The 24,376-nt window shown below is 38.9% G+C and overlaps 4 protein-coding genes across 8 annotated transcripts in view; 1 reads left to right on the top strand and 3 right to left on the bottom strand.

Moving 5' to 3' along the window:
• Nucleotides 1–1,621, top strand: part of micos13 (mitochondrial contact site and cristae organizing system subunit 13) — a 5,912-nt gene extending 4,291 nt beyond the window's left edge. The window contains exons 3-4 of the mRNA XM_050054727.1: nucleotides 762–819; nucleotides 1,084–1,621. Coding sequence (XP_049910684.1) covers nucleotides 762–819; nucleotides 1,084–1,181 — 156 coding nt within the window. The 3' untranslated portion in view covers nucleotides 1,182–1,621. The remainder of the gene's footprint in view (nucleotides 1–761; nucleotides 820–1,083) is intronic.
• A 72-nt stretch (nucleotides 1,622–1,693) lies between these two features.
• Nucleotides 1,694–9,429, bottom strand: LOC126396544 (spindlin-1-like). 4 transcript variants are annotated; one of them, XM_050054723.1, is made up of 6 exons: nucleotides 9,212–9,429; nucleotides 8,453–8,494; nucleotides 6,883–6,959; nucleotides 6,441–6,688; nucleotides 6,045–6,278; nucleotides 1,694–3,699 (listed from the first exon to the last, which is right to left on the bottom strand). In XM_050054723.1, the coding sequence occupies exons 3-6, from the start codon at nucleotides 6,924–6,926 to the stop codon at nucleotides 3,494–3,496; spliced, it is 732 nt and encodes a 243-aa protein (XP_049910680.1). In that variant the 5' UTR covers nucleotides 6,927–6,959; nucleotides 8,453–8,494; nucleotides 9,212–9,429; the 3' UTR covers nucleotides 1,694–3,493. The 4 variants fall into 4 exon arrangements, with proteins under 4 accessions (XP_049910680.1, XP_049910681.1, XP_049910683.1 ...); XM_050054724.1 differs by lacking the exon at nucleotides 8,453–8,494; XM_050054726.1 differs by lacking the exon at nucleotides 6,883–6,959 and having other exon boundaries at nucleotides 8,453–8,491; nucleotides 9,212–9,418.
• A 2,841-nt stretch (nucleotides 9,430–12,270) lies between these two features.
• Nucleotides 12,271–19,371, bottom strand: LOC126396891 (transmembrane protease serine 9-like). Its single transcript, XM_050055257.1, has 11 exons — nucleotides 19,251–19,371; nucleotides 19,012–19,156; nucleotides 18,677–18,824; nucleotides 18,277–18,525; nucleotides 18,010–18,175; nucleotides 17,836–17,844; nucleotides 16,236–16,283; nucleotides 15,998–16,151; nucleotides 13,617–13,746; nucleotides 12,971–13,225; nucleotides 12,271–12,810 (listed from the first exon to the last, which is right to left on the bottom strand). The coding sequence occupies exons 1-11, from the start codon at nucleotides 19,306–19,308 to the stop codon at nucleotides 12,658–12,660; spliced, it is 1,515 nt and encodes a 504-aa protein (XP_049911214.1). The 5' UTR covers nucleotides 19,309–19,371; the 3' UTR covers nucleotides 12,271–12,657.
• Nucleotides 19,372–23,055: 3,684 nt separating this feature from the next.
• Nucleotides 23,056–24,376, bottom strand: part of LOC126397269 (mast cell protease 8-like) — a 4,798-nt gene continuing 3,477 nt past the window's right edge. The window contains exons 4-5 of one of the 2 annotated variants that reach the window (XM_050055916.1): nucleotides 23,422–23,673; nucleotides 23,056–23,320 (exon numbers count right to left, since the gene is read on the bottom strand). In XM_050055916.1, coding sequence (XP_049911873.1) covers nucleotides 23,150–23,320; nucleotides 23,422–23,673 — 423 coding nt within the window. In that variant the 3' untranslated portion in view covers nucleotides 23,056–23,149. The remainder of the gene's footprint in view (nucleotides 23,321–23,421; nucleotides 23,674–24,376) is intronic. The other variant, XM_050055917.1, reaches the window with a different exon arrangement.

Genomic DNA, 24,376 nt, shown 5'->3' with positions numbered 1-24,376 from the left:
TGCAGTAGTTGCTGCTAAGGATGGCCCAACCAGTTATTAGGTTTAGGGGGCAAACACTTTTTCACAAAGGGCCATGTAGCTTTGGATTTTTTTCTTCCTCATTAATAAACCCTTCATTTAAAAACTGCATTTTGTGTTTACTTGTGTTATCTTTGACTAATGTTTAAATTTGTTTGATGATCTGAAACATTTAAGTGCGGAAAACATGTAAAAAAGTAAGAAATCAGGAAGGGGGCAAACACTTTTTCACACCACTGTATATCCACTTTTTCACCACCTAACTTTAGTGATCATCAAGTCTCTTTGTAGTTGAATCAACATCATATTATACATACATATTCTTATTGTGACGCCCCACCAGCAGATGAAGACATGATATAGAAACCTTTTCAATGTATGTAGTATTCATTCATTGTGCAAAGTAAGAAAAGGCATTTTGGCCGATTCTAATAGTTCATTTTAAAGCCAGTATTGGCTGATGTTATCGTGCATCCCTAATGTCATAATGTGTGTCATATTCCTATTACTGCAATTCCGGAGTAATATGCCAACTTTTCAGTGAAGTACCAAAATGTCAGCCCTCCATCATTATTGCATTGCACGCTATTTTTCCACGTGATGTTGAGTCATCAGCCAAAGTGGCATCTTTCACATTCCATTCATTAACTGGTTTTTAAAGTTTTACAATATTTAATTTAAATGCAGTATAAAGCACATAACTACAAAGCCTTACACTGTGTTGTTTCCCCTCCTCTCCTCAGGCTCAGCTTCCAACCATGCCTAAGATTGAATTCTCCCCCATTCAGGCGTGGAACTCTGGTAAGAACTGAATGAAAAGCTTGTTCCGTTTTTTTTAAAAGAGGGTTTATAAATGTGGTATTGTCATGAGTTTGTTGTAAATTGTGGTTGTGCACTTCCCTTGTTAGATAAAGTGATATTGTTAGTGTGACATTGGGGCAGAAGTTAATTTTAGCATCACTACTATTACTCTGAGATGATAATTATTCTGTTGGTTAACACCTTAAATGTGTCATACGTATTTTCAGTGCCTCAAACCCCAATCATGGATGTTTATCTTTGCAGGAGTGCGGACGTCAATTTCAGCTCTTTCAGAGGCTCCAACAAAAGCAACTGGATACACAAATCAGGGTTTGCAGTACCTGAAAGACCTCACCAAGTAAATATGAACCCTCTGGAAAACCTGAGACTTTTTGAGTTTTGCACTTGAGAAATGACATTACTTCTTCAAAAGTTGTAGCCCCTATCAAGAAAGAAGAAACACCCAACTTGAAAAAAAAAACAGCTAGAAAAAGAAGCTTTGAAATTCAGCTTCAAGAGTGCGGTCTCCTGAATGGGTACTGTGGTTCCCTAAATAATCGTGGCATTGGTTGGGAGTTGTATTGTGCGTAATGCCAGTAAGCAAAATGCATTTTTAAAAAAAGGTATTTCATTTTGTGTGTACCACTAAATTTCATTTTGCTCTGTACTGTCTAATATACAGTATTTCACTCCCCTTTGTTCTCAAACCACCTGAATAATGTTACGAAGAGAATGTCTGTTGTGTGTGTATATATGCAGTTTCACCATTTGTGACTAAACAATACATCAATCTTAAAACACGTCCAGTCTTTAGTTTGATTTATTGAGGATGCACTGCGTGTTGATCGTGGCGGTTCAAAGAATGAGACCAAACAAATGTGCAAAAATCTTTATTACTCATGACAGAATAATAACTGCTGCTACAACTTCAGAACAGGAGGTGATTTAAAGCATGAAGAAGAGCGCACACAGTCATTTATAACTCCACTCTACACAACACAGAAACACCACACAGCACCAGCAGCGGTGATGCACAGTGTCAACCTCTTTTTTTTTTTCTTTTTTCTTTTTTTAAGTAGGTCAAACAAACGGAGCCGCTTCTGCCACACACTGTCACTTCTCTACTGTTGAAATAAAGTTTGAATACTTCCAGACACTGTTCAGATTACGCATGCGGAGTTTGACAGCTAAAAATAACAGTATACCTACTGATTGACTAGTTTGCTAAGGGATACACCGAGTGACTTGAGAGGACTGAGAGGGCCAAGATCAATTCAGCAGCTACTAACAGAATTGGGATGAAATGCATACTGCAAGCATATATGTCATGTTTGCAAGACAAAGTTATAAAGACTAGAACCAGAGTTAGTAACTGTCAACAAACTGGCTTGTCAGTTGGTTATACCTGTTAAATATTCAGCTTATAATTAATGTAAATAAACAACCCTTTCACTAAAAGCTGGTGGTGTTCTGATGAAATATCTGTATAAATGAGAGTAACCACAAGAGGCAACATTACAAGGCATTTTACACAAGTTGTACATATTAAATACTGTCATCTGTGTGTATTGCAACAAGTTTTTTTTTATTTTTTTTTCTTCATGCGTGTGATATAAAGCATTTATTCTGCCACATTTTCTCTTAAGGAAAAAGCAGTTCGGGGGAAACTATATAGCGTAGCATAACCTAAACATGTAAACTTTATACAATAAAGTGCTCCCCACAAGATCAACAGTGAGCTTTTACAACCGATGATGTGTGTAATATTTGTAGAACATTTTCATACTGCATTAAGAGCAAAACAGCACTAATATAAACTGATGGCTGCGAGACTTTCCTCAAGCTGTCACCACTTCCGAATGAAAACCAAAGAGCAGCCATTACACGCAATGATTCAATAAGAGCGTAAATAGTCGGAGATATAGTATGTACAATATTGCAAAATGACAAGCCGGAAGGCACTTTATGATTTGTGTGGGATCGAATTTAAATGAGAATTTAGCAAACTGCGTCCTCATCACCAGTGCAAAGGATCTGATACGATGCTAAATATGGTGCAAAGGTGCAGGAGTATATTTCCACATGAGCATAATTCATCTAAAAGGCTTTTGTAAATATCAGGGCCCCATTCAGGTGATTCTACAATCCTGCTTTCATACATTCCTTCCAGTACTAATGCTAAAATTTGATAATACAGTTTGATAAATACAATAATTTATCTGCCTCAATGGAAGCTTTCTATCCCAAACATAATGTGTAGATCATCAGTGTCTTCAAAAGAATATTTTAAGCAGCTTTTTTAGTCACACCGGGTTTTAATTAAGATCATCACTTTAAGGACAGATCAGCGAATGTGTCAAGTACAACAATACAAATGCAGTAACAACTGCACTTCGCAGCTGTTGGGCAGTGCAATTTTTTGGACTGTCCAAACTTAAAGAATAAAGTAGAGCAGCAACAATAAAACAAGTCGACTCCACCCCCTCGAAATAGCCAAGCATAGCAGTGCTACAGTTCTGCTGTGCATATGAAAAACAGATTGCACTTTCTTCTGAACAATAAAAGCATATTAACTATTCGACCCTGCCATGGCTTTGGATAACGGGTTATAACGATGAGTGGAACAGAAGCAGATGGCGGGAGGCTGGAGAGTGAGATAAAGTGTCCACTATCTCTAGGTGGTTTTCACCAGGTCATAGACATGGATATGAAAGTCATCATCGTATTTGATATAGTAGACAGAGGGCTTGGCTGGGACCTGGTAGATGACCAGGCCTGTTCTCTTCACACCCTTGTCAGTAACATACTCCACCTGTTTCCCCACCAGGCTCTCCGTCTCCTCTCCTGGCTTCCTGTCTGCTGGCAACAGGTGCTTGTTTTCTGAGGAGTGAAACATAAGCATTACATTTGAGTTAGTGCAAGCTAGTTTGAAATGTGCTCCGCCTACTTAAAGTATCTTTAAGATGCTATAAAATAATGTTTGCTTTGGCATCAGAAATACACAGCCTCCTTTTTTCCTCCAGTTCTATACCTCCAATTTCACCATCACTTCAATACATTTACACATCTAGAAATTAAAAATATTCTCAATACTTGTCAAGACTTTCTAGATAAGTATAAGAACCCTGTATATCTTCTATTTATCATGACTCAGTTAAAGGAATAGTGTGAAGGATTTAGTGGCATCTAGCAGTGACGATCGGCATTGAGTGGGGACAGGGCAAACTGCATGACTCGGACTTTGCGGATGACCTGGACTTTGCGGACGACCTGGCTCTGATTAGTCATACCCACGTTGCACCCCAGGAGATGACCAGCAATCTCCAAGAGCATGGAGCAAAGGTTGGTCTACGGATCAGCCACAAGAAGACCAAGGCCATGATCGTCGGCCAGGATCAACACCACCCACCACTCACTCTTGGCGAGTATGATATTGAGTACGTCAAGAACTTCACGTATCTTGGCAGTAACATCTCGAGTACAGGAGATGTGGAGAAAGACGTACAAATGAGAATCAGCAAAGCTGCAGGAGTGTTCCAAATGCTCCGCAACATATGGTCGTCCAGAGCTATCACTACGGCCATCAAGCTACGTCTGTATATGTCAGTGGTCATTCCAACAGCGACCTATGCCTGCGAGACGTGGATGAGGACTTCCAGCATTACCAACATGTTGGATGTCTTCCACCGACGATGCCTCAGAACCATCTTGAGAATCTCATGGTGAGACCACATCACCAATGATGAGGAGATGAGAAGGGTAGGGGTGGCGTTACTGTCTGACACAGTTGGACACGTACTCTGACTGCCAAGAGAGACTTGTTGCCCAATGGTCCAATTGGAACGGATGGAGCTAAGTCTAAGTCTAAGCAGTGACGATCACAGATTGAACCAGCTGAAACTTCAGCCGTGTACCATGTGTAAACCCCCGGTTAGTAATCCCTCAGTGTTCAGTTTTCAGGTTTTTAGTAGAAGCTTATTCGCAGAGGTCTTTTCCTCTCCAAAACAAACAGACAAGGTAATTAAAACCGGGAAAAACACTGAATAAAGTGATTTTATGTTACAAATCGGTGTTTCTCGTATACTTTTTGGCTCGTCGCGGATGGTCCGCAACCTAGCTACTGCTAATGCGTGCTCACATTTTTCCTGATAACTTAGGATCCAGACTTTAAGGGGTTTTTTTTACTGAGAGCCAAATTATCCGAAGAGTTCTCTTTCTCTCAAAACAAATGCACCTGGTGATTTAAAGCAGTAAAAACACTGAACAAAGCAGTTTCATGTTAAAAAATCCGTGTTTTTCTAACACTCACAATGCAAGGGGCAACCAACTTCGGTGGCTGTCGCGAAAACGTGAAATGAAATGAATGAAATGTCTGTATCTAGAGCCAGTGTGGTTTGTCCATTCTAGGCTACTGTAGAAACATGGAGGAGCAACATGGCAGACTGTGGACGAAGACCCGCTCCCTATGTAGACAAACGGCTCAGTTTAAGGTAAAGAAAATACGATTCTCAATTTCAGGTGATAATACACGAAAGAAATTTTACTTATTATATTATATTCCATTTCTACTAATATATCTGCCTGAATTCTACACACTTAACATTTAATGTAATCTGTAAACTAAAAATTATCATGGACACACAGCTTTAACAGACTGAAATAACTATGTGATGCATAATGCAGTATTCAGACATTTCATTAAGAGTTCTCACTATCTGAAATACATTGGATTAGGTATTACCATAAATGTTTAGGTGTGAAAATCATTTGACTATTTACAAATCAGATGCAGCAATTCGATGAAACCACTTTAAAGAGTCTTGGCTCTCATTATTCAACATCATGACCGTGAATATCTAATCTCCAAGAAAAACACTGCCTGATATAACTCTGTGCACTGACTTCACTTTTATGGAAAACTTTCACTCATGTCGAGGGTGTTCATGGCCGCAAGGAGTGCTCACTTTAAAAATATATAGTTATGCCTGTTTGCCACTGGGAGTCGAACCCTTTGATAAAGACAAACATCCATGACTGCTGGCGAGCTCACATGGTATCCGTGTCAAAAAAGACTTCACAGAACTCCAAAGTGGGAAAAAATTCATTTACGTCACGTTGCAGTCACTCTTGATCTTATTTATAAAGCTTTAGGACAAAATTACTGAAGGCCTAATGAAGCTGTGTGAAGCATAAATCTGTCTTGGTAACAGCAAAATCACCAGTACCTGCTTCAGGCAGAATCCTGAGGTCTCCGTCAGCATAGTCGTCCCACAGCTGGTACATATAAAGTACGGGGTCCTTTTCATAAGTGATATAATACCAGTTGGTCATAATGGGAGCTCTGGAAAGGACCATGCCCCTCCACTCGTTCTTTTCTCCATCTTCCTTTTCAAACAGATGCTCCACAGCTTTGCCCACCAGCTCCTCCGCCCCTGGAGGCATCTTGATCTTGTTGTTTACTGTGGAAACAGCAGCAACGGATATAAAATATAAAATTACCCAACTGGTGCTTTACTTATTCATCACCTTCACTATATGAGAAACGTTTATCTTGGTTCATGTCAGAGTCTAAAAACATAAATCCAGCTGGCACAGGTTAAAAGAGAGACTCGCTAACTCACCAACATTTTCCGACAAGACCTGCAGGTTCGACACTCTGTCGTCCTTAAACAGCTCGATGCCATAGACGCAGTCAAAGCCGTCATACTTCACCATGAAGAGAGAAGGGTTCACGCTGAGCCTGTCGAGCACCGTCCCCTTCCATTTGCTCTGGTTCCCCTTCTCACGCCAGTTATGCTGAATGCGGACACCCAGGATGCTGTTGGGATCCGGGCTCAACGTGTCGCTCAGCTCCCCACTGCTCCGCTTTCTGGTAACACAGGATGAATATGCAGATCTGCGTTACCACCATAAAAATGTATCTTACTATTTTCAAGTACAGCTAATTATTTAAAGAAACAGTGTGTAAGATTGAGGGGGATATTTGCAGAGATGGAATAGACTGTAATTTGTTTTCTTTAATGTATAATCACCTGAAAATAATAATCGTTGTATTTTTGTTACCTTAAAATGATCCGTTTATATCTACATAGGGAGCGGGTCCTCATCCACAGAGTCTGCCATGTTGCTCCTCCATGTTTCTACAGTAGCCCAGAATGAACAAATCAAACACTGGTTCGAGATAGGGCTATTCATGTAGGCCATGGTTGTTAAAAGCCCTTATGCTATGAACGGTGATGGAAAAACATTAATTTTTTAATGTTAATCTACTTTATTCTGTGATTTTACCATTTTCAACAACCGGGTACATTTGATTTGGAGAGGAGGAGACCTCTGCAGATAATTCGGCTCCTGGTTAAATACTCCTGAATGTCTGGATCTGAAGTTATCAGAGAAAAAGGTGCGCAAAAGGCTAGCGACGTGTCTCCAACATGCCAAACAGCGTTGGAGAAAGACAGATTTGTAACGTGAAACTGCTTTATTCAGTGTTTTAAACGCCAGGTCCATCTGTTTTAAAGCTCACAGTAAAACACTTTTTAACTCCTGAACATCTGGATCAAAAATAAGGTTAGCCCACATTAGCAGGTGCTGGGAAAGCAGGCCATCTGTAACATGCCGAACAGGGTAGGTGAAATACTGATTTGTAACATGAAACTGCTTTGTTCAGTGTTTTTACAGGTTTTGATAAACTGATTGGTGATTTAGAAAAGGAGGAGACCTCTGCGGATAATTTGGCTCCTGGTAAAACCCTCCTGAACGTCTGGATCTTAAGTTATCAGAGAAAAAAGGTGCGCAAAATGCTAGCGGCCTGTCTCTAACATGCCAAACAGCATTGGAGAAACACTGATTTGTAGCGTGAAACTGCTTTATTCAGTGTTTCACCAGTTTAAATCACAGGGGCCATCTGTTTTGGATTGCAGGAGACCTCTGCGGATAATTTGGCTCACAGTAAAACACTCCTGAACTGAGCATCTGGATCAGAAATAAGGTGAGTGGGCCATCTGCAACTTGCCAAACAGGGTACAACAAACACTGATTATAACATAAAACTCCTTTGTTCAGTGTTTTTACAGGTTCGAATCACCTGGTGGTTTGTTTGTTTTAGAGAGAAAGAGACCTCAGTGGATAATTTGGCTCCCATTAAAAAAAACCTGAACATCTGGATCAAAAATAAGATGAGTCCACGTTCACTAATTGTAGAAAATTAGCAAGCAAACATTAGCAAGTGCTGGACAAGCAGGCTGTTTACCACTTCCCAAACAGGGTAGAAGAAACACGGATTTTGAAACATGAAACTGCTTTGTTCAGTGGTTTTACTGGTTTTAATAACCTTGTTCGTTTGTTTTAGAAAAGGAGGAGACCTCTGTGAATAGTTAAGCTCCTGATAAAAACCTTCTCAACAATGGACACTACATGAATTCTAACCAGGAGAAGTTTCAGCTGGTTGCAACCGTTTAATGCCACTAAATCCCCCTTAATCTTACACACTGGACCTTTAATTCCAGAAGTGTACACCTGGATTAATCACTTAAGTCGTGTAGTTGTGATTGTAGTTTTGCTATTACATTAGATACTCAAACCACCATTAATGGCATCATGTGATGGTGTGTATAGTAGCTTTGCTTCTACATACCTGCCCCTTTTCTTGGACATGCCTCCAGAAAGTCAAAGGCTACTGATTAAGAGAGAAACAGGGCAAGGTTCAGTTAATAATGTGAGCGAGTGTGACAGCTGCCAAACTTCACATGTACTGTGTGCTACAGCATGAGGAAGGCCTCTGCTTCAGCTGAGAGGCTGGCCTGTCTGAGGAGACCTGTGACAGGCTGCAGGCTGCTCAGCACAGACTGACAGCTCCAGCAGCCAATAGATTAGCATGGTGGAATAACTTCCTGGGTATTTACTTGAACCACACAGACATGGAGGTCACAGTTTGTAATGCACAGTCCGCTGTGTAGGTTGTCGTATTTATTACACAAGTATTACCGCAGGTAAAAGGCCAATACAAATCTGGCTAACACAACTTAGAGAGAACACATCAGCCATTTCAGTGTATCTGACGAGTAACAGCATGTTACGTTAGCCGGTTACATTTTAGTAGAAAATAACTTGTACATTAGCAACATACGTGTAAAATATAACGAGGAGAGCCAGATAAACTACGCAATAAGTCACACCACCTGTCCTGGACTACATCCAACACACCTACACCTCTCACTGTAGGTTATCAATAACCCTCGTCGGTCCTAGCTCTACCTCAATGCAGATGTTACTGTAAGATAAGTGGAGTCGGCTAGCTACATCCGCTCTGCGGTGTTGCTAACAGCAGGTAACAAACACCGTGAACACCGGGGTGTTAACGGCCTATTCTCCACTCGGTATATGTCTTCATTACCTTTACGCAGATTTCATATCAGTATTGTTCAGTTCGTCTGGCAGAGAAACGCTGCCACACACCAGCCCGCCTATGTAAATCTCGCGAAACCTGTGGAAAATGGGAGATGCGGTGACGAGACTCAACTTCCCACCGAGCCTAGGGTTATCATGACCGCACTGAAGGACGCGAACACGCGCGCAATGCACACTGGGAGTTGGTGTTTTAATGGCAGTGATATGTACTTTACGACGCTGTGCGTTACACAGGTGTTGGCTGTATGCTGCGTTCGTGTGTTTTCGGAAATAGCGAATGAATCACGTAAAAGTCCAGTTATATAATAATAACATTTATTTATATATTACCTTTCAAAACGCAGTCACAAAGTGCTGTGCAATAAAACTAAACACAATTATAACACAAGAAGAATTTTATTTTATTATTTTATTTTATTTTATTTTATCTTATTTTATTTTATTTGTATTTATTTTTATTATTGTTTTAGGACTGGTGGGGTGGGGGGCATATTAAAGAAAAAGAAAAAAAGTGTTATCTATGTTCACTAAATTTCAGTGTACTATACTTATAAGATGAATAAATAAATCTGATTAAAAAAAAGACAAGAAGAAAAAACAAATAACATGTCATCTGGTAAAAGATAAATAAGGAAGGCCAAAAGATAATAAATGGGAAATAATATCAATAAGACAGCGATAAAATAGACAGACAGCTCAAATAAAGTCAGGATATGCTTTTCGATGTAAGTATGTTTTTAGGAGAGGCTTATCTTATTATTTAGAGTTAGCTATAAGCTAATTTTCATCTGTAGTCCCTGGGCAGGAAACAGAGAATGATGAGCTGCTAAAAGACACTACTGTATAAAGAAAATACAATAACAAAACAGGACATATTCATGATACAACGGCATCAGCAATAATAACAGCAAGACAACACAACAACAAATCATGGCAACAATAAAAGTAGCAACAACAGTAATACTACAACACTAAGATACGATGACAATAATTCATAGTGTTAGATCATGTGTTTGAGTTCATGTGCGATGGGTACATGAGTTGATTTTAGCCAAGATTTCATCTTAAATTATTATTATTATTGTCTTATCTCATTTGGCACTGAGTTCCAATAGTTTGTAGCTCTAATAGAGAAGACGGATCTACCAAACTCAGTAGATCTGTGCTGTACTGCACAGACGCTGCTGCTGGTTGACCTAGATGCCCTCCCATTGTTTGAGCGCAGTTGTATGGACTCTTTTAAAGGTGGAGCAGCAAGATCATTAATCACTTTGTACACTAGACTAGCATCAGCAAGACACACAAAGCGGTCAAACTTAAACGAATCCAGTGACTCAGACAGCCTTATATCCCCTTTGGTCTTCAGTCTGGACTCTGGGACAAGCAGAAGACCTCTGCCTGAGGATCTCACACTACGTAAAGGTTCATAAGGGACTAACAGGTCTGAAATGTAATCATAAAACAAACAGGAAGACAATGTAAAGAGGCTAAAAGTGGTGTGATGTGGTTGTGCTTCTTGGGTTTGGTTAAAAGTTCCTTTTAAAGAGTACAATCCTGTAATCAAAGCCATTCCCTCTGGTTTAATCCATCTTATTAGAGGTCACTTATGGTGAACAAAACGTCCCACAGACTTTATTTGCATTGCTTTTGAATGGTATCAACATGTTTGACAAGAAATGTTTTAATATACATAGGCCTATTGGTCAAATTTGTTTTAGAAATAAAAACAAAATCCCCCCCTAGAGGGAAATTTTACTGAAACTCACATTTGGAAGAGATTACCAGGCAATAAACATGGCTTTTAACTTATAAGAATTGTATTCCTAACAAAGTAAAAGAAGTTCATTTCAAAATTTTGCATAAAATCTATCCAGTAAATTCTATTATTTCCAGATATGACAATGTTTCGGTGGACCTGCTGATGAAACATTGATTCATTTATTTTTTCAGTGCAGAATAACAATGAAACTTTGGTCTGCTTTAAGTTCTCATGCTTTCCGTACCACGCATATCACTCATTGTTTACTCGAAAAGATATAATCTGTTACTGTGGTGATATGAGCAACACGTTTCTGAACTGTGGTGTTAACTTAGGGGAATTCTTTATTTATAAACAGAAGATCTTTGGTTCACAACCCTCTCTCCGTCTTTTTTATTGAATTTAACTCAATGTTGAACTGTTTTGGTCTTATGAACAAGATTTTTAGAATATTACAAAAAATATTTGATGAAACCCCTGTTTGTTTGTTTGTTTGTTTGTATGTATGTAGGTGTTGTTTTTCTTAATTCCCATTCTTACTTTATTTATTATTTGTTCATATTTCATTGCAATTTGTTGAATAAAGTTTAAAAAAGAAAGACATCACAACACAACCAACCACAACACATACAAAGGATTCGCTCGGACAAAAGTGTGGTCAGTGCCCCATTATTACTAATAATATCAGAGAGGTTTCCTTTATTATACACAAGTTTTACCCTGCAAAACATTTTCTGAAGAAATTTAAGGATGAAATAGATATATATTGTTCTTTTAGCTCAGCCCATCCAGAAACTGTGCCCCATCTTTTGTGGCATTGTCAGTACCAGGGGCGGAAATATAGACAGTGCAGGCAGTGTGAATACACTGGGGCCCTGGGGTGGAGGGGCCTGTGGAGAAAGCAGGGCCTTGCAAGTGATTCAGATGCCACCTTGGAAATATACCTGTGTTCAGTGATTAATGATACAAAAAAGAATATTATTTACTTAAAAATGGTGCGATTATTTTTGTCAGATGTTCAGTGATGATGATTGCTGGGTAATATGTATACATGCACTAACAAAACAACGACAAAGAGGCACAAAATGACAAAAAAAAGTAAGATTACCTCAAAGAGAAGCAAAATTACTTTAAGGAGATCCAAGTAGCTACTAAAAAGACAACAAAGAGACACAAAACTACAAAAAGATGCATAAGTTTTTTCTGGTGCGTCACATTCGGCGTCACGGACAGGGCGGACACTGGAAAACAGGTTAGTCAACAATGGAAAGGAGCATGGAGGCCAATGAAAATGTTACAGTGGTTACTCCTTTTTTATTTCTAAAACTTTCTCCAAAATTCATGATTTTATGGTGGTGTCACTGTTGGAAACATTTTTTGATACAAACAAATAACAATAAAGATTGCATGGGAACTTCTCTTAGTTTTTCATTTTAATTTTATTATTACTTTCAGCTAAGCCGACTTTTAAAGGTGCAGAATTAAAAGATTTTTTTGCCTTACCTATGAGCCCTGAAACATAATTCATCACCTCATCTTAACAGCCGCAGCACTGCATTGTTAAGCAGATATCAAACAACATAACACCAAGTGTTGTATGTCATGAAGAGGCTTTCCTTGAAAAGTACATCCCAATTAAGCATATTGACACAATACCATTCAATCTGATTTGCCTAATTGTTGTTCACCACATTTGTAATCCATTCCCTGAAGGATGATACACGTGTGTAGACATCAGGGGTTCTGGGGTCTCCGCATCGCCGCCCAGAGAAGGAGACGACGCCTGCTGCAGCTCCATCACATACCAACGGACCACCTGAATCCCCCTTAAACAGAAAAGGTACAAGACACTTAACAACTTTCTATACACAAGACAGTCTCACATTTTAACAGTGGAAAATGTTTAATGTCTCCAACATGATACTCTAAAAAACTCCTTCAGACATTAGCTTCAGCACCTGGTCAGTGTCTAGTGTGTGCTCTTACCGAGCAGAAGCCTTGAAAGACGCGGGCCCCGACTCCACAAACCATAGTCCTGGGGATTGGAACGCTTCTCCATCGCTTACGACATGTCCGCTGTGGCAGGGTGGTTACGTTGACCTCCTGAAGCCTGATTGGTAAGGTGCCATTATCACCTACATCCCCCCAGCCAGCTGTGATGCACTGACTGGAAGTCCTCAGTCTGCCTGTCTTCAGAGGGATCACCTGCACTGCCTCAGTCAGCTGTGCGCTACCGTTGAGCTGCGACAACAACATTAATGGTGGAAAAATTTGTGTAATCTTAACATCACGTATTTAGAATGGAGAATTTATTTCAGTCTGCAAATAGAAATGAGAACACCATGTATTAATCTACAAATTCATGTAAATAAAGTCACAGCCTCTCACAGAAAATAGCCGATACTTAAATAGCACAGTGCAAAACATTACAATAAAGTAATTTAGCATAACTTAGACTCCTCTGCAGTCTGAAAAAGGTGTAGGCTGAAGCTACAGCTGATAACACCTACCCTTTTAACAGCACATCATATTTAACGGTCAACAACAGAACAAACCAAAACAGGCATAAAAGGCAAAATAGAAGCAAATCTGATATATAGTAAAATCTGTAGTAAAAAAACACTGTCCTCACCTGTAGGAGCATGATATCATTTGCATGTCCGTCATAGTTGGGGTTTGGAATGGCTCTGATTGCAGTGAACTGCTGCTGGGTGGACTCATTGGCAGTCAGGGAATTAGCTCCAAGCACAACTGTGTATGGTCTATAAATCAAAACAGAATGAGTGGACGTTAGATAGGATGTCGAGGCTACGAATAATCTATCTTGATAGGAATTGTTAACATCACGACACCACCATAACCATGACCTGACACCTGTCATGAATACAAAGGAGTCTTTGTGAATCTTTATGACTGTTGTCATTAAGCGTCACCAGGTCAATTATGTCATTTTAAATGCAGAGTTGACAGCGTTTGTCTTCATCATGCGTAGCTGTTTTTGCAACTGGCTGTCACAACACAATTATAATAGTGTAACAAATATTTTCCTTGGCCTCAGTGGTACAATTTTAACTAGTTATTAAACATCATTAAGTGTTATCATACTGTCAAATGCTTTTATAACAGTGTCATGAGTCAGTTCCTTGACCTCAACTACAGTAGGACGATCATGGTCATAAAGATGTCATTGAATGTTATTATACCGCGAGATGCTTTTAAAATCCATGACAAAAACAGGAGATTTTTGACTTTGAGGGTTCCGACATATTTTCAGGACTTACATTTTGTGTTATTGGGTATTGCCTCTTAGCCTGTCTATTTATTATATCTTGCTTTTATTTTTTACTGCTTACAATCAATGACTCAGGTGCAATATCAGTATTTTTAAACTGTGCAATATCTATACTTCCATCGTTCAATAATGTAAAATCTGTCTCTATTATATTCTGCTTCTTTCTGATGCTTCCTTATTATATTTCTTTGTGTTTTTATACGGTTTGCTTATTGTTCTGCTCTTTGTTTTTGTACAGTTTACTTACTTTAGGTATTTATATATTGCTTTGTATTTTTTCTACTGATGTTTTCTGTTTGCACCATCCCTTTGCTGCTGTAATGTTACAGATTTCCCCGCTGTGGGACGATTAAAGGATTATCTTATCTTATTTGTTAACGTCAAGTTGTCATAACAAAGACATTATAAACAATGTGAACTTTGCATTAATGATAGAGTTGACTTAATGACATCTAAAGCAACAGTGTGTAAGATTTAGGGAGATTTAGTGGCATCTTGCAGTGAGGATTTCAGATTGCAACCAGCTGAAACTTTCCCAATTAGAATGCCTTCAGTGTTCATTGTTCAGAAGGTTTTAACCAGGAGCCAAATTATCTGCCTTAGTTGTCTGACTTAGTTAAAGGAATAGTGTGAAGGATTTAGTGGCATCTAGCAGTGACGATCACAGACTGAACCAGCTGAAACCTTCTCCATGTTTACACATGTCATGCGTAAACTCCCAGTTAGTAATCCTTCAATGTTAATTTTCCAGGTTTTTACCAGGAGCCAAATTATCTATAGAGGTCTTTTCCTCTCCAAAACAAATGGTTCATGTGGTTAAAATTGATATTAACACTGAACAAAACAAACAGACCTGGTTATTTAAACTGGTAAAAACACAGAATAAAGAAGTTTAATGCTAAAAAAATCAGTGTTTTTCCAACACTGTTGTTGCTGCTAACAATAGTGGCCGACATGAAAACGTCAATGGCACTATCTAGAGCCAGTGTTTGGTGTGTCCGTTCTGGGCTACTGTAGAAACATAGTGGTGCAACATGGCAATCTCCGTGGACAAAGACCTGCACCCTGCGTAGATATAAACATCTCATTCAAAGGTAACAAAAAAGGTTTCTCATTTTCAGGTGATCACACACTAAAGAAAACATATCTAGTATATTATATTTTATGTTTATTTCTTATATTTTTCCAAATATATCCCCCTAAATCCTACACACTGGACTTTTAATTACAGCAGTCAAACACTGATATAGATTGGTGTCATGCTAAGGTTATGACAGTGTCATGTCAGGCTTATGCTTACCCCCTTCAAATTAAGTGTTGCCAGATAATATTCCACATTGATCTCAGCATCCACAATTAAGTTTTTCACTTAATTTTCCCATTAAATCATTTCTTTCTATTGATTTCATGATGATCATCTTGCAGAGACATGAAACACACAATACTTTACTACAGTGAACATTTTACTGCCTACAATTTTTTTTATCACAGAGAGCATCTCTGACTACCAAGAAAAAAAGTTTTCAGAATTGTTGCGGCTTCAACCTAGCTTCAGTTTGACTAGACGGAAAAATAAATGTAATATCTACTGTGACAGTTTACTTTTATGGGGCAAGCAAAAAAGTCCCTGCAAGCTGATTTCTGTGCCGAATTGACGTCAATGAAACAAATGGCTGCAGTGAATGTAGGAAAAATACAGTGATGTGTTTTTGAATGCTTACGTGCGTAGCTCACAATGTGCTGCCGTGAGCACAAAGTTCTGCCTCACCAGGGCTCCCCCACAGATGTGGCGACCTCGGATTTGCAGCGAGGCCATGTAGGGCCGTGATTGCGGGGCAGCATCTCTGCCTCCGACAATATAAGTCCCATCAGCTCCTGAAACACAATGCCATCATTCATTATTTGCTTATTTTTATCCAATGCAGATGTGTATGTCTTTACTTTGTATAGATAGCTTACCACTGAGGACAAAGAGGAGCAGTAGTACAGTGATGGCTGCCATGGTCTCTGGTCAAACAAATCCACACCTTCCACTCATGGTCTTTTAGAGAAGAAACTATCTTGCTTATTTTGTGGTCTTTATTGCTTCAGTGTATTTGCTAACAGGCTGTTGGGCTTTTAGTGAAGTTGTTGGTGGGATTACAAGAAGTTTTACAAAATGTGCGGTTGCAGATTTTCAAAACAGGGTTTCATAATTCATAATTGATGCAAGCATGGCGTGGTGTTAGAGTTATAGCGGCTTTAGAGGTACACTCTTATAGGGCAAAGGTTAACATGTTTGGATAAATGGGAATCCACATTGTCTTAAAAACACATTATCAAAGGCAAAAAGAAAAAAAAGTGCAACATGTTTGTGGGTGTGTACTTCGTAGAAAGTTGTGGTTCAGTGTTCCTTCTTAGATTTAAATCTTGTATTTGCAGAGTTACTTCACTTTCCTCTTTTATCGTTGCATCATGTTTGTGTGAAAAGCGTGCTGCAGAAAGAATGCGGTTTTGTGTAATGCAACATACTGCAGACACAAGAGTTCTGCTCTAGCATGCAACTGAGTTTCTCCACTGTGTGGGTTTGAAAGTGTCATTTAAAAACTGTTTTAAATGTTCATTTTTAGACGTTAGTAACACCAAGCTCAACTGAACACTAGAGTAATAAGCTTTGCATTTGTAAATTACCTTTAATATAATTTTATATCTCCTGATGAAGAATATTAGCACAAGAAAAACAAAATAAATTCAGTACAGTGTTTTAGATATTATGTGGGCTTTATTTGGATGAACTTAATAAGTAAAACACAGATCTTGCACCAAGGCTCTTTTGTGTGCCGCCCGAACAAACACTTCTTTGAATTGTGTGACAAACAAGCTTCCCACAGCTTTCAACCTCAGATCTGAGTGCAGATGTTCAGACACCACACAAGTGAAGTGTCATGAAATCTGATATATAGTCTAGATACTGTGGAACAAAGTTACGGTAATTGGGCTGACCTTTGCCCCCTTTACGCCTGCAGTGCCCCTTGGATTAAATAAATACACAAGTGTTTGTTTTTATAGTATTACTGGATGGCTACTACCATTTACAACTTCTTTTTATTTTGCCTGAATGAATGAATCATTACTCTTTAGCTGAGGTTACATGGTTAACAAGACCTTATATGACAAATTAAGTAATGATGAGGTTATGATTATGACTTTAAAGGAGTTGAAACAACTTTGGCTCTTTTCCTGTTTCCCTGTTTTCAACACACTGCTTCTGTAATACTCTCACTTTCTGAAATAAAGTCTCCCAATATGAGCAGCCTCGCTGACCTGCTTGACCAAACTTAATGAATATCTGCCAACAAAGACCGTCGCCATGGAGTCAACATTGGGCGGGAACAAATCTGCCGGGGAGTCCCCACACACCACAAAAGAATTAAAACTTTGAAAACTCATTTCCAACTGTATTATATTATTTATCATAACCAAACACAGCTATAAAGTATTCTAAGCTAATAATGTCCACGTAAATTACACATGCTCTGACTGACACATCACTATCTGACAAATAGAGCGTGATAAATACCATTTACATCTTCTGATAAAAAAAAGAGAAAACAACGATATTTAAGACATTTTTTTATTTTGCCTTTCCAATAAAGAGCAAACACTGACAGAGCGACTCAAACACAACTGCTCCTCTAAAATACAAATACAAAGATGCTGAAGCAAAGCTGTGTGTAAGATTGTTATTCTTTACAATCTGTCCAGTCATTTGTCATGACAACTTTGTTGATCCATGGGAGGAGCTTTGAGATGTTCGTATAGATGCTGGGTTCATTTGTGTTGATGCAGTTGCCACATTCGTTATAAGACGCCACACCCACAGCCTTCCCGTCACACACCAGTGGACCACCAAAATCCCTCTGTGAGCAGGAAATATCTTCATTTGCTCATTCATCATGATGTCAATACTTTTTTGGACTAGAAACCACAATTTTTCGATATAACAGGAGAGAGAACATACCTTACAAAGAGTTCGCTTTGTGCTATTTCCACCTGCACAGATAACATCTGCAGAAAGACCAGGCCATTTCTTCTTACAGTCTTGCAGGTTAATGATGGACACATTGGCCACTTTCAGATCATCTACAGTGTCACCACCAGGTGTAGTGCAACCCCATCCAGCTACAGAGCAGTTTTTGTTTTCTTCTACCTTAATATCAGTCAATGCAATTGTTTTTACATCAACATTCATTCCCTCATCCCCCCCCACCTGGAGACACAAAGAATCAGAAAGTAATAATCAATATCTGACTGTCTGTCAGAACACGGTTTTACTCCTCATCAGATCACCAGATTAAAATAATGTGACTGTAAAAATACAAGATGTCATTTGGACTACTAGGTTGAATAAATGCACTTACTTGTAGGAGCATGATGTCATTTCCTTTTGTATAATTCTCATAAGAGGGGTGTTTGCACTTCTTCTTGATGTATTTCACTGTTTTCATAGCGCTACGAAGTCTGTGGGTGCTCAGAACAACTTTAGCTTTTTCCAGATGCCTGAGAAATCTAAAATAAGATGTTGTCAGTGGATTTTCTCAAGTTGTGCCACACAAAAAAACAAAAAACACACAAAGCAACAAATGATACATGTCTTTTATAAACAGTGGGTTTGTATGACATTAATTGTTTTTTATTTGAATTCTGATGACATCAAATAAAAACAATGATTGCTGGAGGAAGAACTGTGACTCACTCATCACAGCGTGCAGCGGTGACCACAATGTCTTTACTGATGCGGAATCCTCCACACACATGTTTATTGTTGCTCTGTATCGAGGCCATATACAGCATCGAGTCCGCCGGGGCTTTTCCTCCACCTATAATTCCACTCCCAGATACTAAAAACATGACAGTTAAAATAAAATGAGTTCAAATTAGTATATATTTCATATTTCAGGAAAAAAAAAAAAGTAGTCAGATTGTGCAACTTACGGTTTCGTCCGAGACAAGCCAGAACATTAAACAGCAGGAACTTGTGCAGACTCTGCATCGTGGCAACAGGATGCTCAAACTGTTGTGGTGGGGGTTTTCAGGTCACCCCTCTTTATATAGCAGAGTTTGATCTGTACAATTTGATTTCGATCTATTTTATCTTGACTCACAGCCACATCGTACGGCCGTGTGACATTTGCAAAGCACATACAGCATGTAATGAGTACGTGATAACATCAGCTACATTTAGAAAAAGGTTTAGGTTTAGAAAAAAAATCATCATCACTTGGCTTAAAATGAGTATGGTTGTTACTAATGTAATGTAATGACGCGTGACATACTGGTACATTACCAGGATAGCACTCTACACATACTAGCACACTGCATTTTTATTAAATTAACTCGACTGACTTGGTTTCACACGGGACATGGACAGCGGACTCCCGGCTGAAAGTTTGTTTGGCCCATACACCTCCCCTCCCACCTGCCGTATGCAGACTTTCCCACTCTTCATACCACTGCCTCTAAAGGGTGTCTTTGTGTGTCTCTGAAGCTGAGGGTCACTGGCCAAGTGTCGGTATTTGATGAGTTGGGAGTGAGACTGTGTTGAATATTCATGTACTTCTCATGGTATCAGTACCTTCCCAAAATGAATACGACACAAAGGGGTCTACTCGCCAAAGACTCCTCACATTTCTTAACTTTATTTAGCACCATGTCGATAAATTCATTTAATCAGTCTCACACCGAACTCTCTCCTGATTATAATAACTTCATGGACGAGGCAGTATCTCCACCACAAAACCTCCATTTTACTATGAATGTTTGCTGAAGCAAAACTCTATGCCAGACTTAACTCATGACGTTTGATGATGCTTTCGATCCAGGGAAGACGTTTTGAGATATCTGTGTAGACGTTGGGCACATGTCGGTAGCTACAATTTCTCTTCCTGTTGAAAGACAACACCAGAGCACCACCAGAATCCCCCTGTGAGGAGGAAGAAATTCCTCATTCGTAATTTGACAGAAGATGATTGCAGCATGTTTCCACAGCAGCTGATATTTTCTACAAACAGACAGAAAGGACAGAATCCTTTGTTGGTCTCATATCCACCTGCACAGATAACACTGGCAGGAAGAAGAGACCATTTGTCCTACAGACTTCCAGATTAATGATAGACACATCCACCACTCTCAGATCATCAACAACACTACCATCAGTACTTGTGGAACCCCATCCAGCTACACGGCATGTTTAGTTTTCTTTCATATTTGTTTCACACTTGGGAGGTGGAATTGTCTGGACTCTGCTGTCCAGTCGAGCCTTCTCAGCCAGCTGGAGGCATCAGAAAGTAAAACTTCAAAACTAGTTGGATGGTGTGATTATTTTCTATTTGATCCTGACTTCTAACCACATGCATTGTGCAATGTATTTTTGCACGTTTGCAGTGTGTATTATTTTTGCATGATCTTGTTTGTTATCTGATGTCTCAACAGCATGATGCACATGCATTATACAATCAGTATCTGATGAGTTTATCACAGTCTGTCACATGAATTCACTCGCCCTTTTCTTTATTGTACACATACTTTTATCGATTTTAAACATCTAACAAGTTATGCGTACACATAAGAACTCCCCCCGGTTAGATTACATGGCATTATATTAAAAACAACCCACATACATAAGACAAAAGGTGCATAAGGAAGGGGAAAACTATGTCGTCAACACAGACGTTTTTAAAAAACGAATAAATGAGAAATAGTAACAATATACAGGCACATGTAAAGGACTGACTGCGGCACACTTAGCCTTATTTCCAGAGCATCTTCTATATGATCCTGGTTTTTGTTTATATTCTGTTATCCTATGGACTTTGTTCTGGAGTTTTCTGTTTGTGTTCTTCCTTGTTTTATGTTATTCATTGATGTTTAATCTGCTTCCTGTTTTATTTTGTAGATTCTCTTCTTCTTTACTTTGTTTCTTTGAGTGTTTTCTGTCACACCTGTCCTCCATCAGTCTCGTTAGTCCCTCCCTGTTCCCAGAGTCTTCCCTTCACACCTGTTCTGTGTTAGTCTTGTTTGCTCCACCCTTCTTGTTGGCCAATCTCCATTTCCCTCCTTTTGCCCATGTCCTCCTACTCCAGCTGTGTCTCGATCTGGTGATTTTTTTCTGTGTCTATATATACCTGTGTGTTTCCCTTTGTTCTTTGTCAGTTTGTTTGTGGTTGTTCCTGCATTCTTGCCTGCGGTCCTCCTGCGCTCGTCCCTGCGTTCTTGATGCTGTCCATGCTCCGTATCCTGCCTGATATCTTGTGTTTGGTTTTTGATTTACCTGAGTTCATTATATTTATTATATCTTTCAGTTTATATTTGCTCCACTTTCATTTGGACTTAGTTACCTGCTGTATCTCAATGTTTTTTATCCGTTATATTAAAGCTCCCTTTTTTTGTTGAAATCTCAACTGGCCTGTTAGTCCACATTTGTCCGCAATAAATGAAAAACTCAATAAACATATTGTTGAAAAAAAAAAAAGATATTGTCCCATGTCCCCCTTTTTAACTGTGAGCTCCTGTCCCTCTAAAGGTCACTGCACAGCCCTGAGGTCAACCTTCCCTTCTCTCTGCCAGGCAGGATAAAACTATCTGGAAACATGCCCAACAAGCACAGCTGAGGACTTACAGGTACTGGATTCTCCCCCTTCTTAATCATTATGTCATTTATTATCACTGCATTTTATATTTAGGACAATTGATTCAGTTGATTCTGGGCCCTTTAAGACCTCCTCTCCTCATCGTTTATGAACATTACTCAGCTACATGAACTGACTTTTGTTAGATTAATTCAATAAGTGAAGAATACAGATGCAATACTAAAGATTATTTAATGTAGAGGTGGAAATGTTTCTGTTTTGGGTTACACTATTAATCTTAGTTGATCCTGTTCCTTTTAGCTCATTCATGATTTACGTTCTGCATCTTTCAGTTTCATTCTTAGTGGTGAGTCAGTAACTCTTTGTTGTTTATCTATGTGATGAAAAGAAAAAGAAAAAACTATTACTAAAATAGCAGATATTAATGATTTTCAGTATGTCGCATTCTGCAACAAACTAGTTTAACCACAGAAACCAGTTTCCTGCTATGTGACAGCGAGTGATCTGAAGGAGCGGCACGACACGTTTGACGCATAATTTACACATGCACATAAATGACAGAATCCACGTGGGCTATCTGACAAATAAAGCATAATAAAGACATTAATGTTGTTGAATACACCCGTGAGCCGTGTTCTACTGGGGTACGGCAACACCATGTGGGCAAACCACACACAGAACTGCAATACACCATATGTCATAATAATGGCACATTGTTAAGAAGCTATTGATGTTTATAATTACATTTGCTGATGATTATTTCAGACAGTGGTGCGTGGTTGCCTGTTGTAGAATAGCTTATTTCTTATTTCTACTTTTCATCAATATGTTGGAGGGAGATATTTTGTGTCTCCACCAATATATATTATAATTACGACCTTGCTGCCAACACAAGCCACTCACAGTGGCTCTACAACAAACTTACCCTGACACATCTCCTGGAAAAAGTTAATGTACTGCATTTTAAAATGTATTTTAAAAAATACCATTTACATTTTCTGATAAAAAAAAAGAGAAAACAACGATATTTAAGACATTTTTTTATTTTGCCTTTCCAATAAAGAGCAAANTTTTAAAAAATACCATTTACATTTTCCTGATAAAAAAAAAGAGAAAACAACGATATTTAAGACATTTTTTTATTTTGCCTTTCCAATAAAGAGCAAACACTGACAGAGCGACTCAAACACAACTGCTCCTCTAAAATACAAATACAAAGATGCTGAAGCAAAGCTGTGTGTAAGATTATTTTTTACAGTCTTTCCAATTCTTGCAAACTTTGTTGATCCATGGGAGGAGCTTTGAGATGTCCGTATAGATGCTGGGTTCATTTGTGTTGATGCAGTTGCCACATTCGTTATAAGACGCCACACCCGCAGCCTTCCCGTCACACACCAGTGGACCACCAAAATCCCCCTGTGAGCAGGAAATATCTTCATTTGCTCATTCATCATGATGTCAATACATTTTTGGACTAGAAACCACAATTTTTCGATATAACAGGAGAGAGAACATACCTTACAAAGAGTTCGCTTTGTGCTATATCCACCTGCACAGATAACATCTGCAGAAAGACCAGGCCATTTCTTCCTCTTACAGACTTGCAGGTTAATGATGGACACATTGGCCACTTTCAGATCATCTACAGTGTCACCACCAGGTGTAGTGCAACCCCATCCAGCTACAGAGCAGTTTTTGTTTTCTTCTACCTTACTATCAGTCAATGCAATTGTTTTTACATCAACATTCATTCCCTCATCCCCCCCCACCTGGAGACACAAAGAATCAGAAAGTAATAATCAATATCTGACTGTCTGTCAGAACACGGTTTTACTCCTCATCAGATCACCAGATTAAAATAATGTGACTGTAAAAATACAAGATGTCATTTGGACTACTAGGTTGAATAAATGCACTTACTTGTAGGAGCATGATGTCATTTCCTTTTGTATAATTCTCATAAGAGGGGTGTTTGCACTTCTTCTTGATGTATTTCACTGTTTTCATAGCGCTACGAAGTCTGTGGGTGCTCAGAACAACTTTAGCTTTTTCCAGATGCCTGAGAAATCTAAAATAAGATGTTGTCAGTGGATTTTCTCAAGTTGTGCCACACAAAAAAACAAAAAACACACAAAGCAACAAATGATACATGTCTTTTATAAACAGTGGGTTTGTATGACATTAATTGTTTTTTATTTGAATTCTGATGACATCAAATAAAAACAATGATTGCTGGAGGAAGAACTGTGACTCACTCATCACAGCGTGCAGCGGTGACCACAATGTCTTTACTGATGCGGAATCCTCCACACACATGTTTATTGTTGCTCTGTATCGAGGCCATATACAGCATCGAGTCCGCCGGGGCTTTTCCTCCACCTATAATTCCACTCCCAGATACTAAAAACATGACAGTTAAAATAAAATGAGTTCAAATTAGTATATATTTCATATTTCAGAGAAAAAAAAAAA

The sequence above is a fragment of the Epinephelus moara genome, chromosome 10 (assembly GCF_006386435.1).
Source record: "Epinephelus moara isolate mb chromosome 10, YSFRI_EMoa_1.0, whole genome shotgun sequence".
In the NCBI taxonomy this organism is placed as follows: Eukaryota; Metazoa; Chordata; class Actinopteri; order Perciformes; family Serranidae; genus Epinephelus; species Epinephelus moara.
This window is presented reverse-complemented; position numbering and strand designations above follow the sequence as displayed.

Bases quoted from the DNA above. Each gene is read 5' to 3' on its own strand.
- LOC126396544 (XM_050054723.1), bottom strand. From the start codon at position 6,926: ATGAGGACCCGCTCCCTATGTAGATATAAACGGATCATTTTAAG. The intron at 6,689-6,882 runs GTAACAAAAATA...CTGTGTTACCAG, and splicing joins TATAAACGGATCATTTTAAG to AAAGCGGAGCAGTGGGGAGC. The intron at 6,279-6,440 runs GTGAGTTAGCGA...CTGTTTCCACAG, and splicing joins GGTCTTGTCGGAAAATGTTG to TAAACAACAAGATCAAGATG.
- LOC126396891 (XM_050055257.1), bottom strand. From the start codon at position 19,308: ATGCAGAGTCTGCACAAGTTCCTGCTGTTTAATGTTCTGGCTTGTCTC. The intron at 18,526-18,676 runs GTAAGTGCATTT...TTGTGTCTCCAG, and splicing joins ATGACATCATGCTCCTACAA to GTGGGGGGGGATGAGGGAAT. The intron at 18,176-18,276 runs GTATGTTCTCTC...TCCTGCTCACAG, and splicing joins CAAAGCGAACTCTTTGTAAG to AGGGATTTTGGTGGTCCACT.